The sequence below is a fragment of the Balearica regulorum genome, chromosome 4, assembly GCF_011004875.1.
Source record: "Balearica regulorum gibbericeps isolate bBalReg1 chromosome 4, bBalReg1.pri, whole genome shotgun sequence".
NCBI classification, from domain to species: domain Eukaryota; kingdom Metazoa; phylum Chordata; class Aves; order Gruiformes; family Gruidae; genus Balearica; species Balearica regulorum.
In genome coordinates this window covers 69,932,971-69,952,251 of record NC_046187.1, presented here as the reverse complement: position 1 = coordinate 69,952,251, position 19,281 = coordinate 69,932,971, and the positions used below count along the sequence as shown (strand labels likewise).

The window sequence follows — 19,281 nt, the reverse complement described above, 5'->3', positions numbered from 1 at the left end:
TTTTGAGACCTTATGGCAAAGAACAACTCACAAGTGGTTTTAATATGGTCTTACAATATACCGAGCAATATTAGAATGGAACATTACTACCTCCTGAACGACATTTTATTCCAGAAAGGACAGTTTTATAGACTTTGTCTGCCTAAGTCAAGTGAAAAGTTATGGCTGGACCTTGCAATAATATACAGTGTGAGAGAGTTTCAGAGGAGCCTTTGGGTTTTGCAATCCCAAATTGCAGCAGAAACCCTGTATCCCCGAGCTCTACCTAGCAAAGAGGTAAAAAATGGAGGTCCAGATCTGTTCCTCTTAGAGCACCTTGCAGAGCAGAAAAGCATTTCTTGACCCTTCAGCCGCAGCAAGAGAGCCATTGCCTTTGCTGGAGCCCACAGAAAGAACTAAGAGTGAGACACTATCATTCTCCTGGACAGGCTCGAACCTTTCGCCAAACCCACCCTAATTTAAGTCTGCCTGTGCTGCATCGCAAACAAACTGCAAAAGCACTTAGACACAGAAAATCCCACAAAGTGACGCAATGTGGAAAAGAATTAGTTCACAGGTATGGCTGAATGAAATACACAGGACATATATTAACGCTAAAGAAGAATGACACCAGTACATTTAATATTTTAAATTGACAGGAGATGTTTGCTTATTCCCAGTGATCCCGGTCTGATTCCTGTAGTCATAGTTACACTGAAAGCACAGCTTTTTATGCAACTAGCAGTCGTCCGCTTTTGGCACCAAGCTTTGCAAGATAAACACTCCACAATCCCTCAGTGCTACCTGAGGCGCTTCCCTTGCCAGACCTTTCCACAAGATCTCCTTGTGTAGACTCAGTGTCTTCTAGAAAAGAGCGAGAGCATTTTAAAGTCAAATCTGAATGCCATTTCAATGTCAAGACTGGTAATATTGTTTAGAGGACTGAGAATAGGATTGTAAACCTGTACAGCGTAGACCCAGCAATTGCGGCAGAAATTAATCCTGTTCCATTTTGGGCAAGTAGTTTAATTAACTCATTTATGTGAGAATAGAAATGCTACCATCATATTCAGATTATTACATATGTCCAGAACCAGCCATGCCTGATAAATGCTAAACACTCTTGAAAAACATAGGAACATATTTATAACAATTACTTTCAGCATGCTGCAAATCTTAAAATGCTGTTCAGTACTGCAGGGATGTGACACAAAAAATACCTTAGAAATATGCATTCCTCTCAAAATGGGACCATAAAAATACTCAGCATTTATTTAGGGATCACAGGTGCTCTGCAGACTTCAGTATTATTGTTTTAAGTTTATAAATAAGGAAACTAAACCACACTAGTTTTGTACTTTTTGCAAAACCTTGTAATCTGGCCTTGAGGTAGTCTGTCAAATCATGTCATGTCACAGCAGTTTTGTACAAGGCAAATGATATTACAAGGTGTGAGGCAATGGGAAGTCAGGCTTCAGGGAGGCTCAGGCTTGCTCAAGGTCACAGAAACTGAAGTCAGGTCTCCTGGCTAACAGCTCCCTGATCGAATCATCCCACTACCACTGTTGAAGAGATTCATTTTATGAATTACAGTTAGGCATGTGTCAGCAGTTTTATTATTATCCCCAAAAAATTATGATTTTTTAATAGAAACATAGACCATTAGCTACATTCTTCTAAATAATATTTTTCTTCAGTAACTGTAACTGTGAAAGAAAACGGTTTAATTCAGTCTAGACATGACTTGTGAGGTGTAAAAAGGAGTAATGCTCAGAAATGGAAGAAAGAAAAGCAGGAAACCAAGAAAGTACTGGAAAGAGATTAAAAGATGGAAGGACAGAAAGAGGTGATGAAAGGTTGCAAAAAATCATTATGAAAATAAATGAGGACAGAGAAATATCGGTTAGACACAAACCAAAACAAGCTTGCAGAAGATCCCACCTTAAACACAAATCAGGAATTATGAAGAATCCACCATTCATCTGATAGCAGTCTTCTGGTATGAAGGGATGACGGCAACCTAGTGCATTGCTCCCACAGATGGAAAAAATCTGTCTCTACCAAGAGACTGAAAGAGGCCACTGTCAAAAAGGCTCCAGAGGTGGCTTAGTTAAACATCAGAGATCTCAGTTTCCAGGAGTAAGAATCTTTCTCTGCCTGACAGAAACATAGTGTGGGGAAAAAAAATAAAATAAATCCTGTTTTATGTTTGCATGATTTTTTGATGACTATATTCAAATAAATGGGTACAGGCTGCATGAGAAGGACATGATTAAAATGTATTTGTCACACTGATCCTGCTTTTTCAGTAGAAGTTTGCTGCTGCAGGGTGCTGGGGCTACCGGGAATGGGGCTCATTTCAGAATTAGAAACAGATACGCAAACAGTTAGATTCATCCTGCCTAGTAAATGCCACAAAGGGTTGTTTTAGAGAGTGCAATAAACAAAATCACCGGAATACTTAACTTTCACAGTAGTTTAGGCATCCTGTACAAATATTAGTGCTGTGACAGCAAGATTGCAGCAGCTGACTGGTTTAAGCAGCGGTTTTACTCCTAGCTGTGTAGGGGGGCAGCAGCAGCCACGGTGATTCTCAGTGGGGCGAGCACACTGCCAGCCCTGCAAAACGGTTGTGGCAGCAATTTAAACCCCGCTCATTTCCACTGCGCTTCCATGCTAACTCTGGGGAAAAAAATCCTGCTGCATCTCTGCTCCTGAGAGAGCAAGAGGAGTTTGTGTGGTCAGCACGAGCAGAGGGAAGTTGAACAGCTGCAGCGAAGAGAAGCAGAATTTGACACACCAGTAGACTGGAAAACACTAGCAGAGCATGAAGCGGTGAAGGTGGGACTCGTGCTGCCGTTCCATCATTGGGCAAATGAGGAGGACACACACAAGTCTCCAGGAGATGCAGAAGATCCATCAGCAAGCATGATGAATATGTTTCAAACACACTACACCATTATTTTTGGACTGTCTGGGGAATATGCCTACATATACAAGTACGTTGTCCTTGCAGACCTCCTGAATGGTATTACTCATCTTCAAATACTGTTTAGAAGTTTACATATAACCTCCTTAACATTGTCCTAGTGGTTAGTTATTGCTGTGGTTACACTCTGCGTTAAGATGAAGAGAGTTCCCAATTTCCTCCCTTCTGTAACGCGGGAACCTTGATACAAGCCTCTAGGCATGTTGTGACGCTCAGTAAATAATTAGACAAAAGTAATCTCAACACACAGAACAATTGCAATAGATACAAACAATCCAGATTAATCACAGAAAAGCCTCATCTTGTGTATGCCACTTTTAGCAGAAACCTGACTCTGTTCTATAGACCTAACTGTACCCATTTCATCCTAGCACACGGGGCAACCAATTAAATACTTAAGTACTGTAAGATGCTTGTTACTAATCCTTTACCATTTCCTCTTTACAACTAGCTTCTTTCTCTTTTCTCCTCTTTCCTTTCCACTGATCTAACCACCTCTTCCTTTCTGGTTTTATCTGTCACAGATTTCACGCAACCCTGAACTCTCTATTCACTTTTCATATGGACACCTTCTCCTTTGGACACTATCCTATACATTGTAATTTGCCTCCTTGTTATATTTAATTCTACAAGCTCCATATTGCATCAGAAAATCTTCCAGGATGATATTCTCATGGGAATACATAGCCTTAAATAAAGCTGTAGCATGCATAGCTATTGATTAGAAGACAGTTGTAGCTCTAGCTAGGACACAAGAAAGCCTCTGTTATGCTGGAGAAAAGCCTAGGTCTCACTCAGGTCTAGAGACCTACCACAGACAATTTTGGTTGATTAGTTGATTTTGGTTTTCCCCCTAGTTGTTTTCTCAAGGAGGAGGAGGAATTAAGAAGTCCTTTCAGGCCAAAGAGCCCAGAGGCAGGTGGGACAAGGTAAACATACAACCTGCCTAGTGTCCTGCACCACCACCTGTCGTCCCACCTTGGATTCTTCTCTGGCATCGGGCTCAGATTTAGATATGGGCCTAAGTATAAGAATCTACATTTTAAAACAAAGAAATTTGAAATGACAGCCTGGTCTAAGTTTTGCAAAATTGCCCTTATTCTTAGACGTACCAAATCAAAATCCCAGATCTTACAAACCTTCTCATGTGGAACATTACGCTTTCCCATTTACAGCTCCTCCCTGACCAGCCACCCACTCAGCAGTACACATTGCCGCAGGTGCTGAGGGAGCTTCAGACCTGCTTTCTACTTTATGCTCTTGATTGACTACTCCTATTTCTCCAAGCAATGACCCCTGCTCATCATAATAGGAAATAAAACCTTGCTGAAAATATGATGCTTGGATTCCTTCTCTTCCCAGAATTACTGGGAGGGAAATGGATGTGTCTCAAGTACAGAATCGTATGCACAATGGTCTCTTAACACTTGCTCACAGGTTTTTCCATTTTCACATAAATCTTTTTTATGTTGTACTCCCACCAACTAGCCTTTTTATTTTTGGCTTCACTACAGTAAATTTAATTTAACATTACGGCATTTTGGTAGTTGTTGGTCTGCTTTTATGATTAATGAGTTTTAGACAGGAAATTCATAAAAACAGAACAAAAGAATCCATAATAAGCATGCAGTAAAGACAGGACTATTTTTCCTTAGAATAACTGTATGCCGGAGCACTACAGAACACGAAAGTTGCACATTAGGCTATAAAATCACAGTGGAAGGTCAATCTCAAAAACTTCAATTGAGATTTCTACATTAAACATCAAATAAATTACAGGATAGAATAATAACTCGGAATGTCTGTTCAAGTGTGCACCCATGTAGCCCACACACCCTCTACCTTGATGAGTAATTATCCTACATCTATGCCAAACCTACACCGTAGTCATGGCAGTCTACTGTTTGCTTGTATTGTTAGCCAAGTTTGTTGGGTTGGGGTTTTTTTGTGGATTTGTTTTTTCTTTTTTTAAATGAGGTGTAGCCTTTGACCACAATCTACTCCAGGTGCTGGACTATAAAACATTTATATGTCAAAGGGAGCAGAACTGAAACAAAAATGTTTAGAGGCAGCCTCAGACTGCATGGGTCAATGTTTTGGTACACAGGCATGCAGAAAAGTATTCAAAGGCAACCATGCATCTAATCAACAAGAGCTGGGGATTCCTTTGTACCTCTGTAGGTAGAAGACCAGGATGGAGAAATGCACAGCAAATCTCTGCAAAATTTTTAGGGAAACAAACCAAACCTTTCTCCGCCACACTATATAGAAAAATTCATTCCTAGTCTACTATTTAAGAGAAAGGGTATATTTAAATAAAACAGTAATGCTGCTACTACCTTTGTCTTACTGGAGATGTTACAAGGAGTTAGAATACAAAAATAACATAAAAGTTACACATTTTTGATACAGCCCTGCTTACATACAAAGTGTGAAAAAGCCCTGGTTTCTCAAAGATAGCAGGAATCAGTCAGACAGGGAAAGCTGTAGTTCCTAGTACCATTTCACTAGTACTTAGCTCAAATATTTTTCTAATAACCAGATTCCTAGTGATTGTTCCATGTATGCTTTTAATTTTCAACTACTCCACTCTCTGCTTCTCAAAGCTTTATCATACCTTTTCCACATACACATGCTCACACCCCATCAAACGGCATCTGTCAAATCTTCTCCCCATATGGCTTGGTTTCAGTGGTGCTGTATGAACCTCTGACTCCTAGCTAACAGCTCAGTGAAAGCCCTGACTGTTTTAACCTATTTAGTTCCATTTGTGTTTAATAGCTTCCTAGATTGACCATCAACTAGGCAACTGCTCATCAACTGTGTGTGAATAAATTCTAGGATTTCCACATAGGACTGCCTCTCACAGCAAGCCACTTCCCAGGAAATACAGGTGGAAAAAAATTGTGATTACTGGGCATCCTTCTGGAAGCATCTGGAAAATCTGAAAATGAACTGAAAAGTCCTGGACAGAAGTCTTGAGCAAAATGATGCAGTCAGGTTACATCAGTGCTCTGGTGGTGCATCACTAGAATAAAACTGAATGATGACACTGCTTATAAGGAAAGAATGCATCGTGGTAGAAAGATGATGCATCACAACATACAGACTCATATTCTGCAATTTAACAGTGAAATCTTCCCAAAGTAACTACTCGGGTTATTGAAAGGAATATTCCATAGTTGACAACTTCTACTAGTAAAAGTGTAAGATAATTCTGGAATGGCTTCTAAGGAAATTGATACTTGAGTAGAATTATTCCTTACAAGTAAATACAGTCGTACTGCATTTTGACAACTTCTACTACCAATTGTTTTGCTCTGAAAGGCAAATGTCAAAATGCTTTAGGACTGCATTCACCTGTAAGTGCTTACAAACATTGCTCAAGCCAATTGCATCTCTGGAAATTTTTTTTAGCTGTGGCAAATACCCTTTTGCAATCATGTCTAATTTATACTATTTTAATCAGGAGTTAAAATATTGTACAGGATAGCCTATATCCTTACTACTATCTTAAGTGTTCCGCATGGTCTGTCAAGCAAGAATACACGTTTGTCATCTTACCTTTTAGTTCGGAAAAACATGCAGCTATTGGTTATTGTGACAGCTGGGAAATGTAAGTGTTCGACCCATTTAACTAATAAGTCAGTGTACGCACAATCAACATTTATTTTCTCTTATTATGAAAAGCCTGAATATACACTGCTTAGCTACCTCTTTTCCAGAAGCACACAAACAGAAGGATGAATGCATCAGTTACATCAGCACCAATGAAAATGAAAATATGTGCTGAATGTGGGGCAAAATCAGTGTGCTCATTTAACTCCTCCCCAGGAACATTCTACAAACAGAATTAAAGCAAATACGTAATTTCTACATCCAACAGCATATATGCCCTAAAAATGTTAAATATTTTTTTGGTAATTTAGCTCAGTGAAGCTGAATTCTGCTAACATTTGTCTTCTGTAGAAAGAATTTACTTTGTTCAGCTGACTCCAGATTGACACTATGGAAAGCATAATCCCATACTCCATGAACCATGTGCATCACTTCCAAATCACAATTATAATGCTGTTTTGGAAAACAGAGGATACAAATCAAGTTATTTCCCCCACGTGGTACATGATGGGATGCCTGCTCTATTTGATGCATATTGGCATAGAATAATTACTGAAAGGAAGATAATTACGTAAGTTCTGTTGTTTAAAGTGCAGGAACATCCCTTATCAATGCACAGCGCTTCAAGGCCTGCATAGAGTAAGGCTATGTAATGTCACAGCTCTATGAAGTGCTTCAAATGGAGAAGTTAGCATCAGAGACCTTACTTAGGAGAACTCACCTTCATTACTCTACAACTTTCCAAAACCATGTCAGAATAACCGTTTCAGTGTCTTTGGTTGCAGGTTTATACTACATTAAAAACAGACAGAATGCAAATATTACTGTATCCTTAGGAAGTGTGAACTCTTAATTACAGTGTTACCTCGCCTATTAGTCTATTGTTTCATAGCATTTAGAGTGAGCCTACGTGGTCTTTTGCAGGTAGGTGCAATTGTCTTCTGCTTGTGCTGCTGGCTGACTGCAATTCAGCTCTGAATCACAAAAAATACAGCCACAGTTCACTCCTCCATCCCGTGATTTCATCAGAAAGGCCCATTCAGAGCGATGCACAAAACCCTCTAAAGCTCTACCCTCAGAGGTTTGTCATCATTTCTTGTCAAACCTGGGTTTCATAGCTTGAGTCCTGTGGTAACCGCAGCAACACAATTTCTGCATCAGAGTTCTGCTGTGTTGAGCCAGAAGAAGATCCAGACTAAGTGAATTTACTCAATCTTCAAAAGATTGTGCAGACATGACCTTGATACAACTCCTTCCTGATTTGTCTTAGACTCGTGAACAGTAGTCATTGCAACTTGTTCATACAAGTGTAAGAGAGAAAAGGAATGTGCCACTTCTGTGCATGGATTTAGTAGGGTTTATAAATTCCTCCCACCAGCTTGTTCAAACTCCTCAGCATTCCTGTAGTTTACCTTGTAATTTTGTTCTTTTTTTTTAATACAAACTCTTTTCCATGAAACACTACGTGAAAAGCATGCTGTTGTACTCTCTTCATCTGCTAATGCACTTCTTCATGAACAGCATTGTAATTCTGTGGAATTTAAACTTCTTAAACAACAGGGTAGGGAAGATAAGATGTATAAACTTTTGCTCCTTTTCAATCCATCTTAAGAAAATGCAAGCCAGAGCAATTCATAGGGACTGAAAGTTTCCAGTACAATTTCACACTTGCTCTATAAAGCTCACTTATAAGTCCATTGGTCTGAATGATATAATTGCAGCTTACAGAGCAGAAGCATGTTGAGTGAAACTCTAAGTCACTCCAGGAGCTGGTATACTGGCAGAGATAAACTGAAGAAATAATGTCAGTCCAAGAACTAGACTGGAGCCTTCTAGCAAATATTTTATCTGATTGCATTCCAAAACAACAATAGTCTTCCATCTCTTTGTATGTCTCTGTAGGAAGCTGCAGTGAGACTCTGTTCAGACCCACGATCATCACAAAGTCATTTATAGTAACCTCCATAAGATCATTGAATCTTACTCTCGCAATTACAAAGAACTATGACTTTAATAGGATGAACCACCTGGAGGTACCCACGTTTCTCCATTGACTGCAGAGGGAGAGGGCTTGACTAGACACCTAAATTCCACATAGCTAAAACCAGGTGAGGTTAATGCTCTGATGACATTTAGGTGGAAATGCTAAGCATTAAATCTGCAGTATCAGTCCTTCCACAGATGAGGTCTACAAAATGGAATGAAAGCATAATGCTTAATATGCAAAGTATTCAAAAAATCCCCATCAACGTCTTTTATCTCTGCTTTCATGCGTATTCCCAGTCTCTAAATGCTAAGTGGTAGCATGGGACTACTTATGCTTTAAATTCAAGGTACATGCTCAGTTCCAGTACACATGGTCAGCACTCCAACAGTTTTCATTTTCAGCACATTTCAAAATATGTGAACTGGTTGATGAAAACCCATACCATAATGATCTGAAGTCTAGTAGCATCAGGAACGAGTGAAACCCCGAGACTTTTGCTCAGCTCAGAGAAGGGAGTCAGAGCTCTAAATGTTCTATCCCACCTTACTGCAATTGGGCTGAAATGGATGGATAGGGAGACATTTTCTTCCACCTTTCTAAATAACTTTTGTGAAATCATCTGGTAGTCTTAAGTTAGTGTCCTAATCAAAAGTTCAACACCAGAAATGTTTCCGACTGACAAAGTTCTTATGACGTGGAGACCTGCCACATGTGACTGCAACATCTCCAAAATTAGTTTGAAGCTGTTGGCTACACAATTTAACTGCAATGTTTTCACCATTTTTGTGCCATATATGTGTGTATGTATGTATGTATATTTGCATGTATAAATAGGTCTCCCTCTGGCATCATTCACAGGTCCTAGAAATCCTTTCTGCTCTGCTGTTTTTGTTGTTTGTATACTATTGAACAACATCTTCACAGAAGCAAACCTCAGCATAAAACCAGAGTCTTCAATGACTACCCAAAGAGACTTTCTCTAACAAATGGATTTCAATATGACACTAGTTTACTGAACAGGCTTTGTATCTCTAAGAACTTCAAACTGTCTTGAGCAGAATATAGATTTTTTGAAGACAGGGTTAACATGAGATTTTTTGTGAACACCAGTGTGTCCTTCAGGCTTGAAATTCAGCAGTGATCTTACCACTGTTTATTGTGCCAGATAACTGGCACAACCACATTGTCACTGACCCCCCTGTGCTATGCAGGCTTTTGTAGTGTAGCTGCGTGAGCTGAGAAAAATCCTCCACAGAGCTCTCATCTGTCTCTTACTTTTAGCTTTTATTCCCAAAACTGAAATGGGTAAAGATTTTTTTAAATTCTTTTGGTCTTGAAATCACCAGTAGATCTTATCTCTGAGACACTGAGTCTGTTGAAACTTTGTGCTTGGTGGTAGTTCCACTTAAAGAAAAAAAAATAATTTCTGACTTTGCAGCAGATTAAAAAAATATTACTGAGCTCAGGTGTAGCATGGCTTGGGCACAAAACCTCCAGTGACAATTGCAAGAGAAATAAAATATGTACTTAATCATCCAGGCAGCCTCACTGAGTTCCACTGATTTTTGATTAAGCAGAACAGACAGATAAACACAACTAACATTGTCCTTCCAATCAGTGGCCTCTGCGTGAAATCAAGGCTTCTGCATTACACTGGAGTTAAAAGGCCCTTATCAAGAGAAAATTCTTATTTCATGAAAGACCTACTGTGCTTGTGTTATTCACCATGTATTTCACAATTCTTGCCATTTAAATCACAAGCATTTTGCAGACATAGAAGGGTTGTTATTGTTGGGTTTTTTTTCTCATAATCACTCTTCCTGTTGCTTCTAATATAACATCCATTGTCAATACACTCAGTGGGTCGATTTTGCTCTCACTTATAAAGTCCACTTAATCTTCCTAGGCTTCATGAAAAGCTTTTTGGTTTGGTAAGGATGCAGGAACATATTTTAAGAAAGAGTTTCAAGGAGAGGGGTTTTTTATTTTTTAATTAAGGTTTTTCACAGGATAAACACCATTCTCAATGACAGCCTGCCCAATCCCTGTGCTTTATATTAAAGAATGTGCAAAGGACTTTGTGCATAAAGGATGAACAGGTTGAGCGCTAGCCTCAGATTTTAGGTGGATATGTGAAAACCTACAGGAGTTGCTTTTCCATTTCTGTGGAAAGCTCCATGGAAACTCCATTTCCAGGAGTCAATAGCCTCAAAAGTTTTCATAGTGCATCAAGGCATTTCTTCCTTTCTATATTATTCAGCGAGAATAAATATGCCCCTTCCATATGTCACAAATTCATCTAAGGTGACCTGGAACTTTGTGAAAACCACTTCCCTATATTTTGAAAACCTGTAAAACACACTTCACATAGTTGCAGAATCTCAGCTGCACTACAAAAAGTCATTTTTTTGCCACATACCTTTTTTTTGTTGGTGGGACAAATGTAGAAATTGTCAATAACAGTGGCAATCCCAGGCTGTAGATTCAGCTTTGTGTATAACGTCCCAAAATCTGAGGACCTGAAAGAAATCAAACATCTGTAAGTGCTCTCTTCTAAAGGCTTCAGCACTGAAACTCTGCAAAAACCCCCCAGTTTGTAGCACTAACTATCCATTTTCAATGCTTTTCCACCATCCTTTTGTTCTTTTCAGTGCTCATTAGCTAAAAGAAACTAAAAGAAACATGCCACTATTAAGAATATTTTTCTAGGTTTGAAAAAATATGGCTAGTTCTGTCTGTATTTCACAGTTCTGTGTGGTGCTATTTTTCATCCTGAGACTGCACCGTGCAGTGACAGAAGCACAACACATATACCTTTCCATCACCACCCACAAGGTGGGAAAAAAGAGCTAAGCGGAGGAAAGGCTCGTCTGCAAGTACTAAGAGCACTTCCTTGGCTGTGCAGATAAAGAAGAGCTGACTTCAGAGCCCGGTGATGCATAAGAGAACAATTTGTCCTGAGATATGGAAGATTTGCAATGGACCTCTACCAAAATTTGTAATTTATAAAGGTATCCTTCCACTCCTCCAGCTCTTTTTCAGAGGATCACTTAAGTTTTGAATGAATAAAAACAAAGTCAGTACTTGGCCATCAGTATGTCATACACAGAAATCTATGAATATTTCAAACCTAGGCACTCTGCAGAAATTGTTTCATATTCCTAAAAAACCTACAGTGAACAATGGCATCTGTGCTACGCACCTGTATCTGCAATGTCTAATACGAGAACAATGTACAAGTAAATTGTTAGCATTGGAAAATGTTTGTTAGTGAAACTCAAAGCAAGCCGTATCCAAAATTAAATCACTTTGGATGAAGCCTCATTTGTTCTATATAGGATCAAATTGCACCATATGGTCTCTCCATATTTACAGTTTTTCCTTTCTTGTTTGGAAGGGGACTCAGATGCATCTAAGGCACCTGTTCCTTCGTCACCAAGAAGTCCTCCCTAGGACAGACGGTTGGTGGGAGGACTTGCACTCTATATGCCCTTTTCTTCACGGGAATAACAATCTCCTTTAAGAAATGGGGCTTAAAGTGCCCTGCCCGGTACCTCTGTGTTATTCAAACAAGTGGGAATGTGCAACAGCTCTCCTAACCAAGAGAATCAGGATGAGACCTTTGTCCCTCCCAGTGTGACACCGAGACTGCCTATACAGCAATTTCTGCCCTATAGCCCCTTTCTACCGTTTCCACTTTTCCCTGGGTGAGCTCTGTCGTCACATACTCCTTGTCCAGGGGAATCACTGCTGACATTCACAGGAACATGCCTGAGTACAGCGAGAGAGAACGGTGAGAAACCAAATCCTTGGCTGAGTGCGTGCACCCAGACAGGTGGCCCAGAGCCTGAGGTCTCCTCCAAGCAGAGGAGGCAGAACGGTCCCCGAGGGGCTGGTGCCTGCAGAAGGCTGCCATGAGCATTGTGTGCTCCCCTCCGTCCACCCGTGTCCCAGTCCTGCCGAGGATGTCACTGAAGTCAGAGGGCATGCGACACGAAGCCAGAGGTGGCTACTTTGCAATCACACATCCAGCTTTCCACGTGTTACGAGAACTTTCAGCTGTGGTTGTGGAGCAGCGCTCTATGTCTTTGGCATCACCATGCATACTGGGCACAGAATCCTATATGCCTGGATCAGGTCCTAAGGGACACCAAGTAAAGAAGGGTTTGTGTTTACCTTGCTCTTCTTCCCTACCAGTCAAAAAATGACTGGTCATAAGCCAGTCACAGACCACACTCATAGCCTAAAATTGAGAGTTCATCTGTTTTATAGTGACATCTGAATGGATTTCATCTGGGGTTTTTTCCTCCATAATATTCCTTCACCTGCAGATATACAGCAATGCATTACAAAACTTAATGGAATCACAGCAATTCTGTTTTGACAAATAATTATGTAGAAATCACACACATACAATTGCACAGCGCTGGGTATTCAGCACCGAGCTAATTAAAATTCTAAGGGGAATAGGATGGACAATGCTAAACCTAATTTGCCGGAGGTGTTTGACAGAAAAGAAATTAAAGCAGACTAAAATACTGACTTCAGCCAGATGTACTGAAATCATGCAGAACAAGTATGTATGATGGAAACAGAACCTAGTCTATTCTCTTTGAGGAAAGAATATCAGGTCAGTGGTTTGCCCAGTAATAACATCCGGAAATAATTCTCTGCACCTTAAAGATGATCCAATTTACTTTGAAGAGGATTAATACAATGGGACCACTGGAGAGAGACACTGCAGGAGGGACAGTGGTGGCAACTATATCAAGGTATGAAAAGAGTACAAGCAGGAAGCCCAAAGAGGATAAGCTATTTCAAAGATAAAAAGTCTAAAACTTCCTCTTCTAATTCTCATCGCTTATAAATGTACTACAAGAAAAGAATAAAGTTGTAATAAAAAGAGTACACTAAGGTAACTACGGTATTTTGAGACAAAGGTAGAAAAACTATATAGTCAAAAATCTTTTATTTTCTGGTACAAATTAGCTATCTCAAGAGGAAAACAACCCCAAACAATTCCACTCTGAGACAGCAGGCTAATGCACATCCATTAAGATACACCATGCCTAAGCAGCAAGACTGGATTAGCAGAAGATCTGTGGATCTATGGACAAATTTATTCAGACTCCCAAGTCTTTTTTACTATAACCCAGCCTTGAGGGAGCCCAGGAATGTCAGCTACTCCTTGAGACATTCACATACAAGAGGACATAGTTCAAGGATATCATCGAAGGGAAGCACTGTCCAAAATAACTGTTTTTCCAAATCTGCTATAATCCAAAGAAAACAGGACACCACAACTTTTTAACTTGAAATATAAATTCCAAGTTCCTGACTCTGCATATATAAAGAATTAACATTTTGAAGCACAGAGCTAGAACAGAATTCCTTGTGATTGCACTACAGGGCTACAGACAGGGCTGAGAAGGATGAATTTTGGGATCTCAGAGCATGCATATTTCAAGTATATATTAAGAAGAAACACAAAATGTATTTTGTACCAAATTCAGGAAAGAAGCAGCCCTTTATGCTCTTCCAGTCATAGAGATTTTTTCTGTGTGTTAAAAACCAAACTTGTGCTGTGCCAAAAATGTTAAGGAAAGGGAAAAAAAAAATCCACAAATGAACCATCTGTGTTTATCAGGATAAATATATTCTCTTTCCTCCCTAAAAATTCATTAAAAGATACGTCAAGGTATAATGGAAAGAGGATACACATGTACCTGATAAGAAGAGTAAAACATCCTTTGATAGCATGGCTTATTTGCAGTGGTGACACAGCAGCACAACTCCATAAACCAGAGCAAGAAGTTTAAAGGTTGATTTCGTAAAGATGGGCCTGACCTGTGCTTCTGAGTGATCTGGATGCAGCTAGGGACCATTTTGGCTTTCTGTGAGATGTTCCAGGGGATACAGCAAGCTATCCATGGGCTGCTTGCTGCTGCTTATCCACCTGGGCACTAAAGGCTACAGATTGTGTGGATGTTTCTTAGTACAGCAAAACTCAGCAGACAACTCACAGGAACACATCTTTCAGTATTCAGGTGATAGGCCACTCAAGACAGGCAGGACCATCGGAGGCTGAAATGAGATGATTACTCATGTACTGATGCAGACATCACACAACCTGTTTCTGACAGGGCTTGTGGCTGGGTAATAGCTGCTTTGAAGGTGTGTACATCTGCTGAAATATGTGCCGTTCTTCTTTTTTATTCTTTACGGAAAAATCACTTGTCACTGTAACAACGTCACGTTGAAATAGCAATTATCAAAATCAAAAAATTATATTACTGCACAGAATTATGCCTTTTTAGCTTGTTTTAATACTGTGAGCTCAAATGATAGTTGAGAAAACTTCCAAGTGGTACAGAAATGTACCCTGATGAAACAAAACTTCCAAAGCCCCTAAACTCTGAGAAATTTGAGTCTCGTCCTTAAAAATGTAACTTTTTTATATTTGAGCTAAAATAAATCTATGCCTAACATAATTTGGAACTGTACCTAAATGCTGAGTCTGGACATCTTCCAACAGAAATATTGAGAAAGAAGAAATTTAAGAGATACCAAAAGAGATGCAAACCAAATGTTTGCCTCTCCAAACTTCACTATCATGATACAGCTCTCCACTGATGACTCACATCTATGATTCAGTATTGCTCATTGTTAGTTGTTTTTCCAGATTATATTTACAAGTGTATATTAAAATATATATAAGAAGCATTATAATGTATAAAGTAAGATGTTAAGGAAAATTATAGAAAGATCAAAATTGCATTCCCAAGTAAAATTTAACACTCAAAGAAAATAACTGCAAATGCTGCCTTCCCTGTTTTCTTTTATTCTTAATGAATTGAAGAGACACACTGGAAAAAGAATGGTTGGAACACTTAACACACATGTTCATCGGATTTCCTCTACTGTTTCTTCTTGAAGATTAATTCAAGATTAATTCAAGATTAATTCAAGCTCCATTCCAGCCAAATGAGCCATACAAGCCCTATTAACTGAAAATCCTAGAAGACAACAATGAAGAGATTTCAAATGACTCATGGATTATTTAACTAGTGAAACAAAAAGAAAGCCTTTGGAAAAAAAAACAAATATGAAAGATCTGCTGGTTTAGATTATTGATAAAATGCTGGAAAAAAAAGATTCAATTGAGATGCCCGTTACAGAATCAAGGAGGAGTGGATCTGTGCATACCACTCACTCACTTCCCACTTAATTTTCTCCAGACTGTATTGCAAATGTCATCTCCTTGCCTTCCTCTCCTTTTGGTTAGAGGAACAATCCAGTATTTATACCATTTAAAGTGCAAAAGAAATTAATTCAGGTTCTTGCTCTATCACAGACTTATGTCTAACACCAGGATTTCCTTTATGTTCTGGTCCTCACCTGAAAAATAGAGACAGCACTGTCTCCTATACCTCAAATGTCTGTAAGGAAAATACACATCTAGAGAACAGCAGAGGAAGAACTGGCTGATGGAGTATCTCAAACAGATATATCAGAAGTTCCAACAACAAAGGCCAGGACAAACCTGAAAGGGATGTAACCAGAGGAATGTCATTAAAGAAGTGGTACTTTAATGTAACTTCTTTACTTAAAGAGAAAACTTCAAGGGCTGTTACTCGTACAATGTGAAAATTGCAGAGATGCTGCTTAGCCTCATAAAACCTTTTTAAACAGTGACAAAACCCCTCCAGAATCCCAAAGTCTTTCTTCAGAGTAGAAACACATCGTAACATTGGGTTCCAATACCTGACTCATGTATTGAGGAATTCGTGCAGATGGAAGTTTCTTCAAAGGCTGTAGAAGAGTATGACTGCTAGCAATCCAATTAACAGATTACTCATCAGCTATCAGCTCTGCTGGAGTACTTTCCGAAAATACCTCTCTCTCTGCTTTCCAGAAAAGTGGAGCCTTTTTGAAGTTACATATTTTTCCTCTTAAAAACAGAAATACAGAAATGTTTCTTACTTAATCCAGTTTTACACTATAGAATCAATGGCATAGGCAAAAGCTAACCAAGAAACAGTTTAGCAACTTCACATTTAGGCAACACAGAGTTTACCAAAACACTTTTTTTTTTTTCCCAAAAGCACTACTAAGATGACTGTATCCTGGTTTTACTTACCAATCCATCCCTGATAACATATATTGATTACATATGCTGATAACATAGATATTTTTAAGAACTGTGGATTACCACAGCAGCCTTTTTAGCTGAAGTGACCTACTCTGTAATACTCTAAAGAGTACAGAACATGGTGCAACTCTGCATTTATAGAGTTACAGAGATTTTTTCCCATATTTCCAGGTATTATGTGCACATGAAGAGCCCTACAGTCTTGATCACTACATGGCTGCACAACAAAGGACAGGCAGCCATTTATAGTGGCTTTTTAGTGACCTGAGAACATGTATGATTGTAAAATACTGACTCAAAAAAATCCACAGAAAAAAACCCACTTTAAACCAAAACACTGAACGGCCACATTCGTATCAAGTGAGAACTCAAGGAGGATCAAAAGATCACAAATTCTAGAACTAGGCTTTTATTCAATGCACTAAATATACCTAATTCAATAGGCTGCACCAAGAGGGAAAACCAGTCCTCTGTAGCAGATAATAAAAGCAAGGATTACCTTGGTAGGTGACTTTAGGGAGTCAGATCCTTCCTCGGACCTTATATTCACTTGGATACTTAAAAATCAGACAAGACAAATGCTAAATGATGCTACACATCTGGTTCCTCCCCTGAGGGTTTGACAACCAGCTCCCCCGATGTTACACGGTACCTGGGCTGACCGTGCCCCATACTGGCATGCCAGGCTACAACTTTCTATCGTGATGTTGCAATTACCTTTGCAGGAAATGTTTCGAAGCCCACTTATCCCAGGAATTACACTGTCTCAGAGCTGTCTGGACACAAAGCTTTGCATGTACAGCAACCATTCATGTTTTCTTATGGGGGAACATGGAAGGTGATGAACAGAGCTCTGTGTACAGATGGGGGTGTTACTTGGCGCAGGAATTCAACCTATATAATACTTTCTTACATACTGTATCATGTTTGCCCTTACTGGTATCTTCTGTCATGTATTTATTGTGTACTGGTTTTGGTAATTACTTAATCTGTACAATATACACACACACTTAAACTCCAATAGTTAGCAGCATTGTGTCTTTAGTATATACTACATATCTTCAGTGCTGTATTTAAACAGTCCTACTCTGCATATTCTCACTGTATACCACCACAGTTATCTTTCGCAGCTCTTCATTAGACCTTCAATATACCACAAACATCCTGCTCATTAGCCTATAATCGCACTGCTTATCAGTTAGATTTTCAAGCTCCTCATAACTTTGCTGCACAGCTCCAATAATTAGACTGTATATTTTACAGGCCTGCAAAACATCGCATTTGCTTCTATTAGCTGCAGCCATCACCTTTTCTCCCAGAAACAGTTACTTTAGGTAAGAGACCTATTGTGAAACTACTGCCTTGGTGCATTAATTCCATCACCAACACACAGCACTCGCTGACGGCACATCTTGGAAGGTACAGCCTGTAGCCACGCTTCCAGTACACAGATATTTGTGATGAATCCGTTCAACCATGAAACAAGCAGCGTCACAGTGACAAAGCAGAAAAGACACTGCCAGGAAGACAGGGTTATGTCTTATTTTTGTAAAAAGTAAAAGCTCTGTGTTATTTCTTCCTCCTTAGCTTTGCAACCCAGGCAGGGCTGGGGCAGGCAGCAGTAAACGACTGAAATGATCCACACTCAGATTAATGGTTTTGAAGACTTATTTTTAACCTGGATCATTTCAGTTGTAATCCTGTTTACAACTCAGCCCCACAAACAATTGCAATGACCTAAATAAGGGAGTAGAAAACGAGAATGAAATTGTGGGAAATAAGGAAAGATCAATTTCTTACCACACTTGCTCCACTGAATTCAACATGTCATGTAATTAATTGTTAGTATGCAAGCATTTATCCTAAGAAACAGTCCTATGTAGATTTAGTTTCAGTTGCTGCAAATCCAGCATTGCACTAGGTCTCAGCAAGGAATGGAGTATATCACGGAGCATTTGAGGGGTTTGCTACTGAGAGACAGCTCTGGCATATTAGAAACATAAATAAAATACCTGAACTGGTAACTCACACAGTGCTACAAAAATGATTAATATTAATTGGGGGGTGGGGGGGTGTTGTACATAAAAATGCTTGCTGGATTAGATTACAGGAAGGATTTTACTGTTAGGTATGCATTTTGTAATAAAAAGGCTTTCCTTCACAACCTCAATTTATTATTTCTCTGTGTTGGGAAAAAACTAGTGGCTTCACTTAACCATTTCATTTCTACCTACAAAAGAAATGAATACTTCACATCCTATATAGTGCTAACAGCCTTCCATCAATTTGAACAACCAACCACCACAGCTTTTTAGCTGTGTTTGTTGAAAATTAAGGGAAAATAAACAAGAAAGAAAAGCCTTTGGTGCTAAAATGCAATACTCCAAAATTATGCTTACAAACCAGATGGCCAAAAGTAGAAACACCCTTATAGCACCTCTAGCACGATTCCTCTTTTGTGTGTGCTCTGATTGGAAATGAGTAATTACAAAGGAAAATTCCTCATCGCACATACTTGTGTTCTTTGGGGAAAGGGGATAGCTTAAGAACATTTTC

The 19,281-nt window shown here is 39.3% G+C and overlaps 1 protein-coding gene across 6 annotated transcripts in view; it reads right to left on the bottom strand.

Annotated features, from left to right (window-relative positions):
* SORCS2 (sortilin related VPS10 domain containing receptor 2) overlaps positions 1-19,281 on the bottom strand; it is a 561,511-nt gene that overhangs the window by 229,544 nt on the left and 312,686 nt on the right. For all 6 annotated transcript variants that reach the window (XM_075752553.1, XM_075752549.1, XM_075752551.1 and 3 more), the window contains exon 3: positions 10,993-11,092. In XM_075752553.1, coding sequence (XP_075608668.1) covers positions 10,993-11,092 — 100 coding nt within the window. The remainder of the gene's footprint in view (positions 1-10,992; positions 11,093-19,281) is intronic.